We start from the raw sequence: 23699 nt of genomic DNA on the forward strand, positions 1-23699 counted from the left end.
CGGTGTGAATTTCACTGCTTTACTTCCATTTTTTAATATTTCATGTGTGCAACTTGTCATAGGGAAGAATATTTTCTCGGACAGAGGAGATAAATGGACTAACCAAATTTTACTGTGATTTGCAGTGCTATCTGCTGTAATGCAAGTCTGCAATTAATGGGGTGCCTGACTCCATTACCTGGGACTAGAAGAGCTAGTGTTGTGTATCATCTAGTCATGTTTAGTGACAGACCTGAACTGGTTTTATAGCAATTCTGACATTTACCTAAAGGCCTGGTGTGTCTCTGCAAGAAGGAGAAAATCCAGTTTGTGCTCACATAGGCTTTAGCTTGTCCTCCACGTTTTCTGCATTAGGCTGCAGTGTTGTATTAAAGGAAACCTGTACCAAAAAATACAGTAGATGCTTTTACTGTCCTAAAAATGCTATCTGCCTGGCAGTCGTGTTTGATTTTCTGACTTTTTACTACTTTGAGTCAGTGACCTGGAACATGCATGTAGCTAGTGAAGGCAAACCTACTAATTTGCATAAATAGTCCATAAGCCAGGAATGCTTTTAATTCCCAGTATGGCCCCCCAGGAGATATAAAAGCACTGTCTCTACACAAGCCAGTATGTCTTCCGCCTCGTGTGTCTGGTTGTGGGCAATGTAACTAACTGCTATTAATGTGACTGATAAAATGGGACCATGGGGACAGGGGTAGTCTCTGGGCCATTAGTATTTTCATAGGCATCACAGCAGGAAGATGGAATGGAAAAAATATAGTCACAAGCAGTTGAGCAAACGGGTCCCTTGTGTAGCTGGAAATGTAATAATTTCAAACAAAGACATGTCCATTAAAAGTGTAAATAAACCCGCACAATGAACTTCTCTTTTTTTTTAGTCTCTTTTGGTCTGTTAAACATATATTGAAAGCGCTTTGTTATGTCTGTTGGAGAAGTTCAAAAATCCCCTTGCCAGCAGTTTTAATTTTGTCGACTAAAACTGACTAAAACATTTTATTCGACTAACTTAATACCATTTTAGTCAACTAAACTACAACTAAAACTAAAACAATTTAGATGACTAAAATACGACTAAAACTAAAATGCCATTTTAGTCAAAGGACTAAGACTAAAACTAAATAGACATTTGATGTCAAAATTAACACTGGTCTGTAGTGCATGTTCATACCTCAATACCATAAATATCATATTTGATTTTTCATTCCAGCAGTATATAATGAGTTTGGAAATTTTTGAGAAATGCTTAAATAATGCATTATAATTTAACTACACCCATTAGATTTTAGATAACTAAAATGAGTTTTAGTCGACTAAAATGCCTTGGAGATTTAGTCGACTAAATACGACTAAAACTAAAACAATTGCAGAAGACTGAAATGAGACTAAAAATAAAATGCCATTTTAGTCCTAAGACTAAAGCCCCGTACACACGATTGGATTTTCCAACGGGAAATGTGTAATGACAGGCTGTTGGCAGAAAATCCAACCGTGTGTACACTCCATGGGACAATTGTTGTCGGACTTTCCGCCAACAAATGTTGGCTAGCAGGTTTTCAAATTTTTCTCCAACTGTGTGTTGTCGGATTTTCCGAGCGTGTGTACACAAATCCGTCTGACAAAAGTCCAAAGTACAAACACGCATGCTCGGAAGCAAGGACGAGCCAGAAGCGGTCGGTCTTGTAAACTAGCGTTCGTAATGGAGAATTAACATTCGTGATGCTGCAAATTATGAAATTTCAAAATGCAGTGCACAATTCTCTTCTTCTTTAATGGGATAATAATGAAGCTGCTTTGCTGATGATACTGATGGAATTATTGCAAACTAATTTTCAAAGGCTTTTTTTTTCTAGTGATATCAAGAATAATATTCTTGTGCTTTTTATTTTTTATTTTTTTATTTGGGCAAGTTACCACAACACTATTATCCCGTAGTTTTTAAGATCAAAGATACAACTATGTTGGTGCCCCTTGTCAATTTTACATTGTATTTTTTAAAATGTAACTGCCTACTCCCAAAATGTAATTTGAAGTAAAACACGTAGCCAAGTATTATTCTACACAATTTTTTTTTTTTATTGTGTATTAAAAAAAGAAAACAAATAAAATTAGACATGCTATCTGCCAATAGAACTTAACCAAAAAGTGCATTCTATGCATCCAAAAATATAGAAAATATACCAAATCAAATCATTATTCAACCAAAAAAATAATGTCAAAGCAATAACTCCAAGGCCAATAATAAATAACACGTTATCTCCTCCGATTCCGCAACATGTCTGGTTGACGAACGGCCGCTCAGAAACTAACTGAAAAGCAGGAAATGAAAAACACAAACTGAAAATCGCTAAATGAAAAGCTCGAAAAGAAAAGCGCGAATCAACAGTCACCAAACTTCTAATAACACGAAATTAGCAGAAGGAGCCCAAAGGGTGGTGCTAAAGAGCTGAAAAAACACGTAGTACGTCACTACGTTCGTAATTGTTGGCCATTATTTGTGTGACCATGTGTATGCAAGACAAGTTTGAGACAACGCCCTTCGGACAAAACTCTACGGTTTTGTTTTCGGAAAGTCCAATCGTGTGTACGAGGCATTAGACTAAAACTAAATCGAAATTTGCTGCCAAAATTAACTCTGCTTACCAGAAATCTCCCTTCGCTCTTGTGGCTATCAGTTACATTGTTCTCAGCTGTCTCTGAGCACCCCAAAATTATGCCTCACTATGTTATGGAGAATAGGAGAGAGTTACAGTTCTATTTCGTTTTTGACAGAATTGCTAGGAAAAAAAAAAAATAAAGGGAAACTACACATCACTCCAAAAACACCCCCATACCAACAGTGAAGTTTGGAGGTGGGAACATCATGGTGTGGGGCTGTTTTTCAGCATATGGTACTAGCAAACTTCTTGTCATTGAAGGAAGGATGAAAGGAAAAATGTACCAAGACATACTTGATAAAAATCTGCTGCCATCTACCAGGATGACGAAGATGAAACGAGGGTGGACATTTCAGCAAGACAATGATCCCAAACACAAATCCAAGGAAACTCTCAATTGGTTTCAAAGAAAAAAAAGCTGCTAGAATGGCCCAGCCAATCACCTGACTTGAATCCAATAGAAAATCTATGAAAAGAACTAAAGATCAGAGTTCATAGAAGAGGCCCACAGAACCTTCAAGTTTTTATGTGTGGAAGATTGGGCCAAAATCACAACTGAGCAATGCATGTGACTAGTTTCTCCATTCAGGAGGCACCTTGAAGCTGTCATTACCAACAAAGGATTTTGTATGAAGTATTAAAAAAAATTCAGTTACCGTGTTCAGTACTTTTTCCCTGTGTCATTCCATTTTATTACACATAACTTCCTTTCTGAACTTATTTGTTTTGGTGTCTTTGTATGTATGGATTGCATGGGTTGTTACCGACATGTGGTGAAAATTCCATGTCAATAGCACCTTTAAAAAGATGGTGACGTGTTCAAAACTTATGTTACCCACTGTATATGGGGCGGTGAGCCATGCAATGTGTTGAGTCGCTTGGCCTTATTTACATGTCCTATGCATGAAAACATAGGAATTGGGGTGCAGAAAAATGGCAGCAGGTGCTCTGGACTGATGAGTCAAAATCTGGAATATTTGGCTGTAGCAGGAGGCAGTTTGTCTGCAAAGGGCTGGAGAGCGGTACAATAATGAGTGTCTGCAGGTAACAGTGAAAAATGGTGAATACCTATTTTACCTGCTGTATAAGCCATCACCAAATTACATTCCATTTGCTAAAAGCATTGTGTATCATAAACGTTAACCATTTGTCTTTTTAAAAAAATGTCATCTTTCTTCATTCTCTGTTACACCTCGGTGCTGCTGTCCTCCTGCAGCCTCTCTGCAGCCACTTCCTGTCAATATGCATGCTCTTTAGCGGTGACTGCATGGCATTTCCTGTGGCAGGTTTCTTGGTGGTTTCACAGTGGAGTGTCCATATGTTGAAACAGCCACTTGTAGTCACCATTGGAAGTGCATTAAACAGGGTAACAATACGTGAAAATATTTGGAAGAGCATTGTCACTATACAACAGGAAGTACATGAACAAGAACTTTTATGGCAGGATCCACCAGGAAAACATTTTAAAATAAGGTGCAGAAAATATTGACAATGAATTTTAAAATTACTTTAGCATTTTAATGCTTATACGAGATTTTGGTGATTTGTGTTTACATACTGTATTCTATAAAGACTAATTCCATCCAAATTTGAAAAATTTGTTTTTGATGTAACCATGCCTCTTTGGGGGATCCACTTCCAAAAGCTCACAGGCTGATCATGCTGCAGTAGGGTGCATAACATCAGGGTAAGTACTAAGTACTACTTTTAGTGGTTGTAAAGGCAAAAATTTTTTTTTTACCTTAATGCATTCTGTGTATTAAGGTAAAAAACCGTCTGTATTCTGCTGACGACTCTCCCCAAATGCTTATCTGAGCCCGAACTCAATCCAGCTCTGTGCCCAAGAGCATCAGCTCTCTCCCTCATCCCTGGACACGGAGGCAGCAGCGTGGGCCAATGGCTCCTACTGCTATCAATCAAATCCTGTGAGGAGAGAACGGGGGGAAGGGCCAAGCCAGGCTGTGTGTGTCCACTTGGGAATGAACCTGCACGAGTAACCCCATAGCAAGCTGCTTACTATGGGCTATGAGCCAGGAGTACCAGCAGGCGACCCCAAAACAGGAAGATCAGGGCTGCTCTGTGCAAAACCATTGCAAGTAAGTATAAAGTTTGTATTTACAGTCACTTTAATACCTTGTAGATAAGAATGAGCTCAAGTTGGGTCTAAATTTGGCTTTGGATTGAACCCAGAAGTAAACTGTCACTCCCACCCTCTGCTGCAAATCAAATGCAGCCAGGGCATTCCCATGGGGAATGGGGCCATATTTGGTCAATGATGTCACAAGCATCCCCTGCCCCTTTGTGTACTTACAGCTGTGGGTGGGGGGATTCTCTGGCTGCAGTTGATTGGGCGGCATTGACAACTTGCTTCTGTGTTCAATGCAATCCCAACTCATATCTACCTGTAGATTGCTGCATTGTGAAAGAATTAGGAACGTATGCAATGTCTGCATTGCATAAGGATCCTTGCTGTTCTAGTTGTGTCCTTATGTATAGGCAATTATTAAATTACTTGAATACTGCTAAGTCATAACTAAACTGCTTGATTCTAAGGCAGGCTTGATGGTACAATTTTCTTCCTGGAGGAAGGGGGGGGGGGGGGGGGTGGCACGCAAGGAGCTATCCCTGCCAGGAGAAGAACAGTGATTATTGCCAAAAATCCGACATGCTGGTAGTACCCAAGTTGATTGATGGATATATTCAGCCTGCCCATAGATGGTTTGAATGTTGGCTGGTCCCTGCTATGATTCGAGCCATCTGTGGCCGGTTTAAGACCCAAGACTTTTGTTTGGTTTACAGTATGTCTTGTGATCGTGTGACGCCTGTTGGATAAGTTGTATGGTACTAGATTTAGCTACTACTACTACAAGCTTTTTTTATTCACTGGAAAGTATTAAAACCATTGATAGGCGCTGTTACTGATAACAGATGCTCTTAATTACTGACAGAGAAAGCCCAATTAGTATTTTTGGCCGCTGCCAAGATTGAGCTAAATGGTGCCTGCCCAGATGGGAGTTGTTTGCTGATATCTTGCAATTTATCAATTCAATATTGATGAAGAATGGCTGATATCTTGCAATTTATCAATTCAATATTGATGAAGAATGGGTTTCTCTTCACCCTCATCAAACTGTTTTATCTATGGTCAGCTTTAGTGAGGCTATAGAATAGACGTTGGGATTTTTTGTAAAAATCATAATAAAGTGCAACTTTAATAGCGCTCCGCACGCACCACCATATTTTGTACATCAATCCCTTGGAGGTCATATAGGAATTCCGACATCATCTCTCGCGTCTTTACTGCACCACAAAGCCATTCTCAGAGGAACAAGCACAAGCTTTTTTCCATGACCTTGGACTACCTTTGATGCTGCCGGGACTTCATGGGGGCTGACCTATCTCTGTGGGAAGTGGAGACGACCATAAAAGGCCTTAAGGTAAGTAAGAGACTGAACCCAGATGGCTTCACTGCCCTTCTGCAAGATGTTCTCGGACTTGTAAAGCCCCTACCTCAGAGCTATAACCATCTGAAGTCTGGTCAGCCCTTCTTACCGGACTCTTTGAAGGTGGCAGTTGTGGTGATCCACAAACCTAATACTGGCCCACGTACGTGGTCTAACTACCACCCCATTTTGTTCTTAACCATAGATGTTAAAGCGGAGGTCAACCCATCCCTGCAAAAATTAAAAGCCAGCAGCTACACATACTGCAGCTACTGACCAGCGATGTCGGCACCACAGCTGATGTTTCCATCAGCTGTCGGGTGTTGCCGCCGCCATTGCTGGTAAGGGTACCCGGTAGTAAAGCATTACGGCTTCACGCTGGGTCCCTACTGCACATGCACGAGGCACCACTATGCTCTCCTACTGGCCCGGCGACGGGGGGAGGGAGCCAAGCTGCTGACGTAATCGCCACGGCCCAGTCTCCCAGAAGTGGGGACATCGGGGGGAGGGACGACAAATAAGTGGAAGTTCCACTTTTGGGTGGAACTCCGCTTTAAGATCCTTGCCAAAATCTTGGCTTCCAGACTGAATTCCTTCCTAGGCCGGCTAATCTACAAGGATCAGGTTCTCCCCCTCCGAGGAACAGGTGACAACATCTGTAGGGCGATGCAGCTTATTCATCTAGTCAAAACCCATTCCCATCCTGCCATATTACGGTCTCTCAACATCCACAAAACCTTCGATACGCTCTCCTGGGATTACCTGTTCTTTGCCCCCCGACACTGGGGTTTTAGCGATGCCTTCCTCTCTTTGATTTCTGCCCTTTACGCTCGCCTGTCTGCGACCCTAAATATGCTGGCTTTACCTCAGAGTCCTTTCCAATCTGCAGGAGCATGAGACAGGCATACCTCCTGTCTCCTATCCTGTTTATTTTTGTGCTCAAACCCCTGGCAGCAGTCATCTGTGCTTGCCCAGATATCCGAATTACCTGGGGAACATCCTAAAATGTTGTGTGCTGACAACATTTTACTGTACGTCTCTACCCTCATACCTAATTGCTAAAGATTTTTGCCCTCCTCTCTGAGTTTGGATCCTTATCCCAGCTTCACGTAATTGAGTCCAAAGCCTTGAATCGCATGCTCCTCCCCCCCCCCCCCCCCCGGACCAGCTTACGGTTATCTGTGGCAACAATACTTTTTAGTGGCTTACCTCCTTACCATACTTGGCCAATCGTTTACCCCATCATATGATTCACTACATCAGGCTACTAAATACCCCTCTCTATTTAGGGAACTTTTAGGTCTCCTTACTTTCTAGACCTCCCTTCAGATCTCTTGGTTTGGCAGGATCCATGCACTTCGCATGACGTATTTGCCTAAACTTCTTTACTTCTCCTGGGTCTTCCCTATCTCTGTACCAAGCCATATCCTACATATATGAAGCAACTTAAAATGCTTCACTTCGTAAGGCTTCGCACTAGCCCCCAGTTGTCTGCATCTGTCTTGTACCGTCGACAACCTAATCCCTAATCTTAAATTCTACTACATCACTGCTCAAATCGCCCCCTCTCATTTCTCTTCATGCTACCTCCGAAATGCCTATCTAGGTTAATGTAGCAATCATGGACTGCTCCCCCTTTCCAGTTTTCAATCTTCTGTGGACTCCGCCCCTTTATAGGCCTATTTTATCAGACCCAACCTTGTTACACTTGTTACGTCTGTGGGATTCGGCTTGCCTGATCTCCCCTTATCTGGCCTCGTGGGCACCCCCCAATTTCCACCAGCTAATGACTATCCAGCGGCTTTCCCCTGGTGGAGGACGCGAGGGACTAAATATGTGTATTCGTTCTTGGTGTTTAATGGTATTAAGGCCTTTGACTATTTACGTGAACATTGCCAGATTCCATATACAGAGATCTTTCGCTGCACCCAAATCTGCCAGTATGTTTAGCCCTAAATGGCTGGCCCCATTTGAAAATAGGTGTCGCAAAGGACCCTTTGTTGAAAGGACTAGTGTCTGATCTCAATAGCTTACTAACAACCTGGGGCCCTGCACCCTTCCTTACGTTACGAAGTGGGAAGCAGACTAAGGCAAATCTTTGGATGATTACTCCTGGAACCAAATTTGGCTTGATTCTTCCAGATGTTCTATGAATATTTTTGCCCAGGAGAACGCCTACAAGCTCCTTTTCCGCTGGTATATGACTCTGGTAGCGAAATTTGTCCCTTGTAGGTTGTAGGGAACCCAGTGCTCTTTTAATTATCTGGTGGACCCACCCAGGTCTACTCGTTGATCAGATCATATCTAAATGTTTCATTGGCATGTGACCCCTGGGAAGCCTTGTTGCACAAGTTTGTGTCCTTGACTAAAGCCCAGAGGAAGCTAGTGGGATTTGTCTTCCTGGCAGCTCAACAGACACTGGCCAGAGCCTGGCTTCAGCCATTTGCTTACCTTTTGTGGAGGTCAGACAGCAGCTCATAGAGACCATGGTTCACAAGAAACTCACTTCTATCATAATGGATACCCACGCTAAATTCCTAAAGATTTAGGACCCATGGATTACTTTTAACATTCAATTGGGCCAGGACTGTTCCCTGCTATCTGACTGCTCAGGTGGTCTGGGTTGTCTGACAGACTGGACCGCAAAGGAAACCTCCCCCCTCCCCTCCCCCCAGGCAAACTCCTTGCCCCCCTTATTTTTTTCTCCACCTACAGGCCGTGGTGACTACAGGCGGCTACTCTTCTTTTTCCTCACCCCCTTTCTGGTGCTGTTTTCTTTCCGGTTGTTCCTGCCTTCTCCCTTTCTGCTCTCACCTGGAAGTTTTTTTTAACTATGCTTTTCTACTGGGAAGACTGCTACTCTATTATGATGTAGCTTTGTACCCATCCAAACCTTCTACTCATTTGTGACGTCTCTTTTTGTATTGTTCTAATGTTTAAATGGACCTGCTACTGTGTAACAATGTATCTCATGTTTTCTCTTACTCCCAGTTTTTTATATGCTGGCAGATTTGTACTTTAAAACCCAATATTTTATGAAATAAAGTGGAACTTTAGTCAGAAAATTCTTGCTAGATCACTCCATCCTGGCCCCCTTTGCAGGTGTAACTATGTAAAACATTAAAAATAAGTGCCTATACTGTTTAAAATCCAGTAATACACTGTATCACCCTGCTCTGCAAAAGCTCAGTTGCTCTCTATTTTTAGGTACTGTGCTGAATTTGTAGAGGCCGATCTGCTAACAGCCTAAAGATTTACTTCTGTTCAGTGGCCCTGGGCTTCAGCAAAATGGCAGCCTCCGGCAAGAAGAAACCGAAACGATTCTGGAGGCATTTCACAGCACACACTAACTTTGGTAGCATAATTAATGTAGAATGTATGTTTCTTGCTAAAGAACATTATTTTTTATCAAGTTGTTAAGGGTAAAGTTTCACTTTAATATACTTATGCTATTTACTGTGCATGTTCTGGGAAGGTCCTTTGCTCTTTCTTTTAAAGAAATGGTAGCTCTCAATATACAAAAAGGGAATAGGGCAGAAAAGGAAAAAAAATATTTGTTTTTTGTTGTGTTTATTAAAGCGGTAATGAACTGCTGCAATAGAAAAAAAAAACTTTTCCCTGCAAAATAATACCATAATGTGCTAGTGTGCATCGCATATTAGCACATTATGAAATACTTACCTTAAAATGAAGCCCTCCAGTGTCGCACTGTCACCGCTGAGAGTCTTCCATCTTCCCCCGGTCTTCCTTCTGGGTTCGCGGTGGCCGGAGCAGCGACGATGGCATGCACGGGAGCCCTCGGTTATGGCACAGTGCTCTAAAGGTCCGGAATGGTATGCTGGGCCTTCAAAGCACATGCGCCGTTGACGTCACTGGCTGCATCCAGGGTGAATATCTCCTAAACGGTGCACGTTTAGGAGATATTCATTTTACTTACAGGTAATCCTTATTATAGGCTTACCTGTAGGTAAAAATTACAAAGCGGACTTTATTACCACTTTAATTAAGTGGTATACGCTATATGCACATACCCCAAAATGATTAAGCTTATATGTTTATATTATATGCTTATAAGGATACTGCTAGGTCAGATTCACACTCAACGTGTGTTTAGTAAAGGCAGCCCATTAATTTGAGTGGGCTGCCTAACTCATCCAAAAGGTGTTTACACGATTTTTGTAATGCAGTGTTATAGTGTGCTGCACCAGCATGCAAAACACAATAGTGTGAACCTGGCCTTAATGCTAAAAGATACAAAGATCTTTTAGACATGCATTTCCAACCTGAAACAGTATAGGGAAGGCACTTTTCTGCTCCAGCATGACTGTGCTCCTGTGCTCAAAGCCTTTTCTATAAAGACTTGGTGTGAGTTTTGTTTAGAAACTTGAGTGTCCTGTACAGAGCCCTGACCTTAACCCTATTAAAACACCTTTGGGAGGAACGGAAACACTGATTGCAAGCCAGGTCCTCTTGTCTAATTTAAATACCTGACACAAAATGCTTTAAAATCCGTCAATTGCAGTCCACCTGTCGACTGCAGGCAGGTGATATGTAGACCACGAACAGGTTCCTGCGCCGCTGACCCCTGCCTTCTATGTGGCGGTACTTGTCTCCCCTTCCAGCCTCCTCCGCAGCTCCACTGCGCCATCTATGTCCCAGTCTTCCTCCCGCCTCCATCCTCCTCTGCCGCTGTTATCAGTGAACAGCGGAGACAGAGAGGAAGCACAGATCAGGACGGAGGGTGGGAGGAGGAGCTGGCCAAATTACCTTTTTATGTTATGTTAACGCACTGACCGCAACGCACTCCTGAACCTTGCATTCTGACCGCAATGCACTCCTGAACCTTGCATTCTGACCGCAATGCACTCCTGAGCCCTGCATTCTGACCGCAATGCACTGCTGAGCCCTGCATTCTGACCGCAATGCACTCCTGAGCCCTGCATTCTGACCGCAACGCACTCCTGAACCTTGCATTCTGACTGCAAAGCACTCCTGAACCTTGCATTCTGACCACAACGCACTCCTGAACCTTGCATTCTGACCGCAACGCACTCCTGAATCATGCATTCTAACTGCAGCGCCATCCTGAACCTTGCATTCTGACCGCAACGCACTCCTGAACCTTGCATTCTGACCGCAGCCCACTCCTGAACCTTGCATTCTGAGCGCAGCCCACTCCTGAACCCTGCAGTCTGAGCGCAGCCCACTCCTGAACCCTGCATTCTGAGAGCAGCCCACTCCTGAACCCTGCATTCTGAGAGCAGCCCACTCCTGAACCCTGCATTCTGAGCGCAGCCCACTCCCAAACCCTGCATTCTGAGCACAGCCCACTCCTAAACCTTGCATTCTGAGAGCAGCCCACTCCAGAACCCTGCATTCTGAGAGCATCCCACTCCTGATCCTTGCATTCTGAGCCTAATGCACTGGTGAACCCTGCATTCTCTGCATAACGCACTCCTAAACCCTGCACTCACTTGTAATACTTATTTTTGTTCGGAGTAAAAATATTTCATCCAAAAAAAAGGGGTAGGTCTTACTGTCTTTTTTTTGGGGGGGGGGGGGGGGACTGTTCCCAGTGATCTTTGACTTCATCAGTGTTGATTAAGTAGATTTTCATCTCTCAAAGGTCAAATCCTGCTTTATTGGTTAATTGTCATACATTTCTGCAGACATACTCTAAAATCTTTTGGAACACTTTCCAAAAAGAGTGAAGGCTTTTAGAGCTGCAAGAGTCCTCAAACTTTTGGTAATATAGTGTAGAAACAAAAAATCCTTCAGCTGTTTATAGAGAACATTAGTCATTGTTACCCCAAAGGAGCTTATAATTGCATAGATATAAGATCATTGGCCCGCCAATCTATAACAGTCTAATCAGAGAATGACTGCTGAAGATGCTACCAGATTGATTATTGATGAGAAGAATTAAACATCTAGGGCTTGATCATGTTAGATAATGATTTTTCAGCCGTAGGATTTTCTAACTGCCCTCTCATGTCTGTTTGGTAGGCAGAGTTTTGTAGTACAAAATTATAAAGAAATCCTTTGAATAACTGAAATGTCTCTTTATGAATCAGTATTGGCAGACTAATATGGCAGCAAAAGAGTTAATAGCACCCCGCTATGCAGACAAATAGGAATGATTTTCTAGTCTGTCAGGGAGCTGTTGGCCCGTGCAGTGTCACACAATAATGCAGAATGTCAAACCTTCCTTTGTAATTCTTTTTGGCATTTCTCTCCGCGTCCAGCTACAAGCTGCCTTGCTCTAATATAAACTGTATAGAATAAGAATTAGAGATGCAGCACGGAAAAATCACTCAATAGGATTTGCTTGTTTTCCTCTGTCTCCTTAATCAGGATAAATTGATGCATGCCATTTTTTTTTTAGTGTGGTACAGAAAGCACATTTATGAGAACAGACAAAATTTCTGAAATCCAGGCAAGCGTCTATATTACATAGCTGAAATACATACAAGAACTGTCTTACCTGCCTGTACAGCAATTTTTATAATAGCTGTACAGGCAGGTATCAATTCACGCAAAAATATGCACCCCCCTCTGCGCTAAGGACCAGGAGCCTAGAGGCCGCATATTTGCGTACGGACAGCGCCAAGGGGTTAAAAGAGCCAGAACTCGACAGTATCCTTAACAAGCAGATACCTACACATACAGTGCCCCCCTGTACCTCCTTTGTGGTCACCAAGCTCTCTGCTTGAGCGGTGCAAAGACAGAGCAGAGCCCACCATCATTACACAGGACATTGCAGAGGGGGAGGAGCCAGGAACACCGGGCGGGACAGAAAGGATCTGTGAACCACTATAAATGAGTGGGAAGGAGGGGGTGACCAAGTTTTTGAACTGAAAGCCAGGGGCAGCTTGAGTGGCGAGGAGTGGAAGGGGCTGAACTGAATGGAATATTGAATAGACAATGGAGGTACAGGGGCATTTGTATAGCTATATAACCAGCATCTTTTTTTTTTTTAAATGTGTCATGTTACCCCAAAAATGCACAAAAAAAACACATCCTGCGTGCTTTTTTTGTTGCATGTTTGATGCGGTTCCCATTGATTTCAATGGGAGGTGCAACTTTGGTGTGCTTTTGGAAAACTTTGGAAAGATGCATGCAGGACGCAGTGATGTGAAAAGTCTCATAGGATTTAAAGGAAAATAATTCTGATGCGCATTTGTCACACTGGAAAGGTTCTTTCTAGCGCAGCAAAAGCACTTCAGTGCGAAAGGGCCCTAATGCTGTGTGGCACTATTTATTTCTGGTACCAAAAAAGAATGGTTTGCTTTTATTATTCTTGATTTATCCATTACTACCAGCCATTAAACATAGCTTACAGTTGGGGATGCACCGATACCATTTTTTTTACTACAAGTACTGATACTTTCTTTTTTTCAGTACCCGCCGATACCAATTACCGATACCTACCGCAACTGTTTTTTTTACACTTCAGCTGTCAGCAATGGTACAAAGCATTGAAAAGTCATTGAAATAGCAATTAAATAAATTGATTTTTTTTTTTAATTTTGTGCTTTTTTTAATGTGAAATGTGTAAATAGATGTTAATATATTTGTGTGAAAATATTCACTAACAAAGCAAACAAAATGTTTTAATTGTTTATCGTTTATAAAATAGACGTGAAGTAAAAAAAAAAAAGAGCATGAAAATAATAATTAAATGGAGGAGAATAGGGAGTTAATTAAAGCAGAGTTCCACCCAAAAGTGGAACTTCCGCTCATCGGATTCCTCCCCCCCTCCGGTGTCACAATTGGCACGTTTCAGGGAGGAGGGGGGTGCAGATACCTGTATAATACAGGTATTTGCACCCACTTCCAGGGCATAGATATCCACAGAATCTGTGGGTATTTACGTCACTTTCCGTCTGTCTGCTGGGAAACACACAGGTCCCAGAGACAGCAGGGACCATTCGTATTGCGCTGCGTGACTCACGCATGCGCAGTAGGGAACCGGGAAGTGAAGCCGCAAGTCTTCACTTCCTGATTCCCTTACCGAAGATGGAGGCGGCAGCACCCGAGGGCTGAGAGACGCTTCGACCTCGGGTGCCGACATCGCGGGTGCCCTGGACAGGTAAGTGTCCATGTTTTCAAAGTCAGCAGCTGCAGTATTTGTAGCTGCTGATTTTTTTTTTTTAATTTCGGCGGAGCTCCGCTTTAAGGCTGATTAGAGTAAATTAAGGGTTAATAAGGGGTTAAACATAGGATGTTCATCCCCACTGACAGCTCAAAGAACCGAGCCTGAAAGTATCGGTTTCAGGTATCGATGCATTTGCACGAGTACCGATACTTGTGCAAATACTCGGTATCGGCACCGATACTGATACTAGTATTGGTGCAACTCTACTTACAGTAATCATTTGAGGAAAGTCTGCTTATATAAATGTATCTCATCTGCTGGAAGGCTGTATGCTACAGTACATGGGGGTTGTTTATGTTCCTTTTGCTGATCTTTTCCTCTCTCCAATGCGCCTAATATATTTTTGTGGCTCTGTTTTGTTTTAATTTGCTCTCATATTCACATATTCACTAAATTCCCTCTCTCTTGTTGCATTTTCTGCACAGCCATAATATTCTTTCTTTATCCATTTTGTAGCAACGGTGTTCGGTCATCTCAGAAAATGTGTTGCCCACTAGTGGAGTTATCTAGCCAAGTCAGTGTGTTGCTTGCCTTGGAGAATCATAGGGGCCTCAGCTGTTCCATCAGTGTAGGTTATTTGTGACTGCTGCAGTATAAATGCCCATAATATAGGTTATTAGCTTAGCTCATGTATCTTGATACATGTTCTCTAATTCCGTGTTTTTGTATTAAGCAGTGTATTGTTTTGTTGTTTCAGAGAAATGTAGAGAGCGCTGCTGCAAACATGTGGTCATTTTATATTATCTCTCTCTTTCAGGAGAAACATGGAAGCCTCAGCAGTTTGCCGGTATAGCATAACAGATATTCACGATGTGTTTGATGGTGAATACATGGAATATCAAAATAATTTGCGGAAATGGTCTCGATATCAGGGCACTATACCAAGGCCAAGACCAGGATCTGTAAGTGTTTCTTAGCCCTGTATCAGTCATGTTGTGTGTATATAAAACATATGCCAAACATGCACAACTCATCTGGAGTCGAGGCATAAGCAGCAGGATCAACTTCAATATGAACAAAGATGAATAAACACTCACCGGCCACTTTATTAGTTACTCATGTTCAATTACTTGGTAACACAAACTGCTAATCAACCAATCACATGGCAGCAACTCAATGCATTTAGGCATCTAGCCATGCTGAAGATGACTTGCTGAAGTTCAAACTGAGCATCAGAATGGGGAAGAAAGGGGATTTACGTGACTTTGAACGTGGCATGGTAGTTGGTGGCAGACGGGCTAGCCAGACTAAGTATTTCAAAAACTGCTGATCATCTCTAGGGTTTAATGGTCCGAAAAAGAGAAAATATCCAGTGAGCGGCAGATGTGTGGACGAAAATGCCTTGTTGATGTCAGAGGAAAATGGGCAGATGGTTCGAGATGACAGAAAGCCGACATTAACTCAAATAATCACTTGTTACAACCAAGGTATGCAGAATACCATCTCTGAATGCACAACACATCGAACCTTGAAGCAGATGGGCTACAGCAGCAGAAGACCACACCAGGTGCCTCTCCTTTCAGCTAAGAACAGGAAATGGAGGGTACAGTTCACACAGGCTCACCAAAATTGGACAATAGATTATTGGAAAAACGTTTCCTGGTCTGATCAGTCTCAAGTTCAGCTGCGACATTCAGATGGTAGAATTTGGCGTAAACAACATGAAAGCATGGATTCATCCTGCCTTTTATCAACAGTTCAGGCTGGTGGTGGTGTAATGGTGTGGGGGATATTTTCTTGGCACACTTTTGGCCCCTTGGTACCAATTGAGTATCGTTTAAACACCACAGCCGACCTTTGTATTGTTGCTGACCATGTCCATCCCTTAATGATGTACCCATCTTCTGATGGCTCCTTCCAGCAGGATAATGCACCATGTCACAAAACTCAAATCATCTCACCACTGGTTTCTTGAACATGACAATGAGGTCTCTGTACTCCAATGGCCTCCACAGTCACCAGATCTCAATCCCATAGAGCACCTTTGTGATGTGGTTTAACGGGAGGTTTGCAATATGGATGTGCAGCCAACAAATCTGCAGCAACTGCATGATGCTATCATTCAAAATCTCTGAGGAATGTTTCCAACACCTTGTTGAATCTATGCCACGAAGAATTAAGGCCGTTCTGAAGGTAAAAGGGGGTCCAACCCGGTACTAGCAAGGTGTACCTAATAAAGTGGCCGGTAAATGTATATCTGGGGAAAGAGATGTTCAAGTACTGTCTTTCTTACCCTGATCAGGCTCATTATATAATTCTGCCACCTACCCATCTAATAAGGGCATCTTTAGTTACCATTGGAAAGAGGGTTCCAGGAGCACGGACCCTAAGCTGTCCATAGACCAATAGATTTGTTTGGTTCAGCCTATGGACTCAATGAAAACAATTGAACAGATTTCCTCTATCCATGCAAAGTTGCGCAGAAAGATGAATCTCCCACTATGGCTACTGTTGTCTGACAGCCAGTGATGACAGCTGTCAGAATACTTGAGCCAGGCCTGTATGTGATTGGAGATTGGATGCAGATGCTGTTAGACTGACAATTTTCCACCTCGCTCCTTTGATTTTTCGAATGAAGGATGTTGGGCAGAGTGGTGCTGACATGGCCACCCACTGGTCTAATTCATTAGGAACTGCATACAATTTCTCAGTGTATGGCTGGCTTAAGTTCCAAAGTCAGAAGATTCAAACACTTTAAAAACAGGAAAACCATTTTAGAGGGGGATCTGTGATGTTCAGTCAGCAAGAGACTTTATTGAATAAGGCATGTTGTGTAAAATAAGCCAGCTATCAAAGAAAAGCCTATTTAATTTTGGGCTACACTTATCACTTTATCAACACCTAAAATCAACCAAAAAATTAAAGTTAGCCCTGTAATAGCACACTTGGATAGTTAACCTTTTCTTTGTAAGAAAGCGAAGGTCGGCACTCTGTAAGTGCCTGGGCACAGGTCTTGGACCTAGTCAATAACTTGTGGTCGCTGCTGAAGGGTTGGATCACTTTTCAGGCAGAAATGGTGACTGGCTGACACTCTCTGATTGCCAGCACACTAGTCCAATTTGGCAGACCATATAACCACATGTCATGTGACACATATAGTGCCTTGAAAAAGTATTCATACCCCTTGAAATTTTCCACATTTTGTCATGTTACAACCAAAAATGTATATCGATTTTATTGGGATTTTATGTGATAGACCAACACAAAGTGGCGCATAATTGTGACATTGACCCTAAATAAACAGCCAGAGCTACAATGGAATGGTTTAGATCAAAGCATATTCATGTGTTAGAATGGCCCAGTCAAAGTCCAGACCTAAATCCAATTGAGAATCTGTAGCAAAATTTGAAAATTGCTGTTCACAGACGCTCTCTATCCAATCTGACAGAGCTTGAGCTATTTTTCAAAGAAGAATGGGCACAAATGTCACTCTCTAGATGTGCAAAGCTGGTAGAGACATCCCCCAAAAGACTTGCAGCTGTATTTGCAGTGAAAGGTGCTTCTACAAAGTATTGACTCAGGGGGACTGAATACAAATGCACGCCACACTTTTCACATATTTATTTGTTAAAAATTTTGAAAACCATTTATCATTTACCTTCCACTTCACAATTATGTGCCACTTTGTGTTGGTCTATCACATAAAATCCCAATAAAATACACTTACGTTTTTGGTTATAACATGACAAAATGTGTAAAATTTCAAGGGGTATGAATACTTTTTCAAGGCACTGTATCTGCGGAAATCCCAAATTTAGCTTGTTGCAGGAAATGTTATATTCATCCTTAATTTATTTTTGTGGTTCCTGGTTTCCCCTACAATTCTACCCAGATTGCAGATTATATGAAAATATATAAGAGGATATAATGGAGAAACTGTTAAAGGGTTACCAGACTATACCGAAAATGATGAATCTTGAGGGGAAATGCAATAAAAATACTGCATAAGGCAAACCTAGCCTTTCAGTTCAAAACTGTAAGGCATATCCTGCCAAAATTATAAACCCTAGCCCTAAATAGATGAAAACAAATGCTCCATTATCACGTTGTTTATGGTCTAACAACAATGAGGTCTGACCAGCCCCAGACTGTGGCGGGAATGAGAATGTCATACTAAGCACAGTGCCACCCTTTTTTCTCAAAAATTCACAAGTTGGTGATAAAAACGCCAGAACACGCTGATCAGCGCTCACAGCCTTCCTCTACCAGTGCTGGTCAGATGCCGGTTTTCCAGCATGCTTGTTTGACAGAAGCCAGTTGTGAGACAGGCAGCTGTACACACAGGCCGAATGTCTGCCAGTTCCTGCTGAACCGGCCGATATTTGGATCGTGTGTACCCCAGCATAAGGCACATTTAGCAAAAAAAAAACAGAGGCATCACAAATCTCATTTACAACTAAAGCAGGATGTTGTAAACCTCCAAATGGCCCTGTGGTTAACCTGTTGTAAAACCGTTTTGAAGCATGGCATCCTGAGCACAGAAACTGTGTTTGGTTTTGTTTGACCTGAAACTGCCCTTACATACCTCCTGAAGCTCTCAACTCCATCTCCAACTGTACCGAGTTTTCTTGAAGAAGGTTTTTCAGAGCACAGCAGGATATTACTCCTTTGGTCTTCGTGACTGTACTCTTCGTCGGTTCTCATCCTACCTATCCCACCGCACCTTCAGTGTCATACACAATTCTTCCTTGCTATGTCAGGGTCCCTCAAGGTTCTGTTCTTGGACCTCTCCTATTCTCGATTTACACTTCCTCCCTGGGTCAGTTAATAGCCTCCCATGGCTTCTAATATCATCTCTACGCTGATGACACCGAAATCTACAGTGGATATAAAAAGTCTGCACACCCCTGTTAAAATGTCAGCTTTCTGTGATGTAAAAAAATGAGACAAAGATAAATTATTTCAGAACCTTTTCCACATTTAATGCAACCTTTAAACTGTACAACTCAGTTGAACCACAAACTGAAATCTTTTAGGTGGAGGGAAGTAAAAATAAACTAAAATAATATGGTTGCATAAGTGTGCACACCCTTAAACTAATACTTTGTTGAAGCACCATTTGATTTTTTTACAGCACTCAGTCTTTTTGGGTATGAGTCTATCAGCATGGCACATGTTGACTTGGCAATATTTGCCCACTTTTCTTTGCAAAAACACTCCAAATCTGTTAGATTGAGAGGGTATCTCTTGTGCACAGCCCTCTTCAGATCACCCCACAGATTTTCAATCGGCTTCAGGTCTGGGATCTGGCTGGGTCATTCCAAAACTTTAATTTTCTTCCTGTGAAGCCATGCCTTTGTTGATTTGCATTGTATGCTTTGGGTCGTTGTCATACAGAAATATGAAGTTCCTCTTCAAGTTCAGCTTTCTAGCAGAAGCCTGAAGGATTTGTGCCAATATTGTCTGTTATTTGGAACTGTTCATAATTCCCTCTACCTTGACTAAGGCCCCTGTTCTAGCTGAAGAAAAACATTCCCAAAGCATGATGCTGCAAACACCACCATGCTTCACGGTGGGTATGGTGTTCTTTCGGATGTGCAGTGTTGTTTTTGCACCAAACATATCTTTTAGAATTATGGCCAAAAAGTTCAACCTTGGTTTCATCAGACCATAGCACATTTTCCCACATGCTTTTGGAAAACTTCGGATGTGTTTTTGTAAAATTTAGCCAGGCTTGGATGTTTTTCTTCATAAAAATTGGCTTCCATCTTGCCACTGTACCCCATAGCCCAGACATAAGAAGAATAAGGGAGATTGTTGTTACATGTACCACACAGACAGCACTTGCCAGATATTCCTGCAGCTCCTTTAACCACTTGCCGACCACCTTCCACAGATATACTTTGGCAAGTCAGCTCGGGGGCACAAACTGACGTACCTGAACGTCGGTCCGTGCATGAGATGATGCACGCCGGGAGAGCTCACGCACGTGTCTGGCGGACTCTATGTCTATCCAGCCACCCACAATTGCGGTACAGAGAGGCAGAACTGGGATGTAAACAAGGCGGATCCCGTTCTGACAGGGGACAACATGGAGTTCCTAGTGATCAGGAACAGCGATCTCTTTGTTGTCCCAGTAAGCCCATCCCCCACACAGTTAGAGCACACCCAGGGAACACCATTAACCCCTTAATCGCCCCCCTAGTGTTAACCCCTTCCCTGCCAGTGTCATTTATACAGGGATCAGTGCATTTTTTAGCACTGATCACTGTATTGGTGTCACTGGTCCCCAAAAAGTGTCACTTAGGGTCAGATTTGTCCGCCGCAATGTTGCAGTCCCCGCTAAAAATCGCAGATCGCCACCATTACCAGTAAAAACAATAAAAAGAATTAAAAGTCCCTAAATCTATCCCCTATCTTGTAAATGCTATAACTTTTCTGCAAACCAATCAATATACACTTATTGGAATTTTTTTTACCAAAAATATGTAGCAGAATACCTATTGGCCTAAACTGATGAAGAAATTTGATTTGATTTTTTTTTTTTTTTTACATTTTTTTTGGATGTGTACTATAGCAGAAAATAAAAAAATGTTTTTTTTTTTCAAAATTAGCATTCTTTTTTGTTTATAGGGCAAAAGATAAAAACTGCAGTGGTGGTGAAATACCACCAAAAGAAAGTTCTATTTGTGGGGAAAAAAAGACATTTTGTTTGGGTATAACGTTGCATGCTCATGCAATTGTCAGTTAAAGCAACGCAGTGCCATATCGCAAAAATGGCCTGGTCATTAAGGGAGTAGAATCCTTCTGGGGCTGAAGTGGTTAATGTTGCTGTAGGCCTCTTGGCAGCCTTCCTGACCAGTTTTCTAATCGTCTTTTCATCAATTTTGGAGGGATGTCCAGTTCTTGGTAATGTCACTGTTGTGCCATATTTTCTCCACTTGATGATGACTGTCTTCACTGTGTTCCATGGTATATCTAATGCCTTGAAAATTCTTTTGTACCCTTCTTCTGACTGATACCTTTTAACAATGAGAATCCCTCTGATGCTTTGGAAGCTCTCTGCAGACCATGGCTTTTGCTGTAGGATGCGACTAAGAAAATGTCAGGAAAGACCTACTAGAACAGCTGAACATTATTTGGGGTTAATCAGAGGCACTTTAAATGATTGTAGGTGTGTACTGATATTTAACATGAGTTTGAATGTGATTGCTTAATTATGAACACAGCCACACACATCCCCAGTTATTATGAGGGTGTGCACACCTATGCAACCATATTATTTTAGTTTTACTCCTCCCCTAAAATATTTTTAAATTGAGTTGTACAGTTTATAGGTCACATTAAAGGTGGAAAAAGTTCTGAAATGATTTATCTTTGTCTCATTTTTCTACATCACAGAAACCTGACATTTTAACAGGGGTGTGTAGACTTTTTATATCCATTATATAGCTCTACCCTTCACTCCATCACTCTCCACACGCATCACTAATTTACTATAGACATATCTGACTGGATGTCACACTAATTCCTCAGTCTATCCAAAACCAAGCTCATAATATTTTCTGCTCCACATTCTTCTTCTAACTTTTCTGTCAAGATCGACAGCTCAACCATTAACTTGTCCCCGCATGCCAAGGTGCTAAGTGTAATCCTGGACTCTGAACTATCCTTTCAGCCCCACATCCAATCAATTTCCAAAGCCTCAATCCTCCGCGACATCTCCAAAATACGCGCCTTCCTATCCAATGATGCCGCAAAGCTCCTTGTTCACTCCCCGGTCAACTCTCGCCTTGACTACTGTAACTCCCTCCTCATTGGCCGACCTTTACATAGGCTATCTCCCCTTCAATCCATCATGATTGCTGCTGCCAGACTCATTCACCTTACCAACTGCTCAGTGTCTGCTACCCCTCTCTGCCAATCCCTCCACTGGCTTACGCTCAACCAACAAATTAAATTCAAAATACTAACAATAACTTACAAAGCCATCCACAACTCGACGCCCAGCTACATCACTAACCTAGTCTCAACATACCAACCAAATTATTCTCTTTTCTTCTCCCAAGACCTCCTGCTCTCTAGCTCCCTTGTCGCCTCCTCCCATGCTCCCCTCCAGGACTTCACCCGAGCCTCTCTCAATCTCTGGAACTCCCTACCCCAATCAGTTTGACAATCTCTAATGCCCCGTACACACGGTCGGATTTTCCGACGGAAAATGTGTGATAGTACCTTGTTGTCGGAAATTCCGACCGTGTGTAGGCTCCATCACACATTTTCCATCGGATTTTCCGACACACAAAGTTTGAGAGCAGGATATAAAATTTTCCGACAACAAATTCCGATCGTGTGTACACAAATCCGACAGACAAAGTGCCATGCACGCTCAGAATAAATAAAGAGATGAAAGCTATTGGCCACTGCCCCGTTTATAGTCCCGGCATACGTGTTTTACGTCACCGCGTTCAGAACGATCGGATTTTCCGACAACTTTGTGTGACCGTGTGTATGCAAGACAAGTTTGAACCAACATCCGTCGGAAAAAATCCTAGGATTTTGTTGTCGGGATGTCCGAACAAAGTCCGACCGTGTGTACGGGGCATAAGTCTGTCCACTTTTTGACAATCCCTGAAAACCCTTCTCTTCAGAGAGGCCTACTCTGCTCCCCCCCCTAACAACTGTACTTTTATTTTTCTCCATCAGCTCATCCCCAGTTATTACCTTTTAGTATCTCTTGACCTTCCCTCTTATAATGTAAGCACCAATGAGCTGGGCCCTCTGATTCCTACTGTATTAAAATTGTATTGTAATTGTGCTGTCTGCCCTTATGTTTTAAAGCTCTGTGTAAACCTTTGGTGCTATATAAATCCTGTATAAGAATAATAATAATAATAATAATAATGTACAAGAAAGCTGTAGGCAATACTGCTGAAAATAGGCTTCTCTTCAGTAAAGTTTAGCCATTATATTAGCATTGTTTCAGAAGATGTAAAAATGTAGCATACTTAGCAGCAGTGTAGTTATACTGTAACCCTTTGACCACCAAAGATGTGTATTGTACATCATTGCTGTACCTATTTTAGGTAGCCAATGACATATAGTACTGTATATGTAATACTAATCAAATTGTTAGAACAAAAAACTCACTGCTTTTTAAGTAGGTGGGTGGCTGCATAGGCACTTGATTGCTGCTAGAGTCACATCCCACTCTTCCTGGCCCTGCCACCTCACCTCCAGCAACGAGACTGGTGTCCTGTGTTTTTGCCAGTCTCACTGCCAGTTTCTATGTTGAGGATGTCATGCGTGGAGAATAGGTAACAGGAGCCTCATGTTCACTTATCTTCTGGCTCAGCACTTTCCTCCCGGCATGTTTTGCGTCACTGAAATGCCAGGAGAAAAGGATATCAAGACTGACTCCCTGATTTTCTACTTCACGCACCTTTAAGCCTGGTTCACACGGGCTGAATGTCGTCTAGTATCGGCTGGTTCAACAGAAACTGG

The 23699-nt window shown here is 42.3% G+C and overlaps 1 protein-coding gene across 2 annotated transcripts in view; it reads left to right on the forward strand.

The window, feature by feature from the left end:
* Window positions 1-23699, forward strand: part of SEMA4G (semaphorin 4G) — a 309056-nt gene that overhangs the window by 243405 nt on the left and 41952 nt on the right. For both annotated transcript variants that reach the window (XM_073596158.1, XM_073596157.1), the window contains exon 10: window positions 15016-15160. In XM_073596158.1, the coding sequence (XP_073452259.1) occupies window positions 15016-15160 (145 nt within the window). The remainder of the gene's footprint in view (window positions 1-15015; window positions 15161-23699) is intronic.

This window comes from Aquarana catesbeiana, linkage group LG08, assembly GCF_042186555.1.
Source record: "Aquarana catesbeiana isolate 2022-GZ linkage group LG08, ASM4218655v1, whole genome shotgun sequence".
NCBI classification, from domain to species: domain Eukaryota; kingdom Metazoa; phylum Chordata; class Amphibia; order Anura; family Ranidae; genus Aquarana; species Aquarana catesbeiana.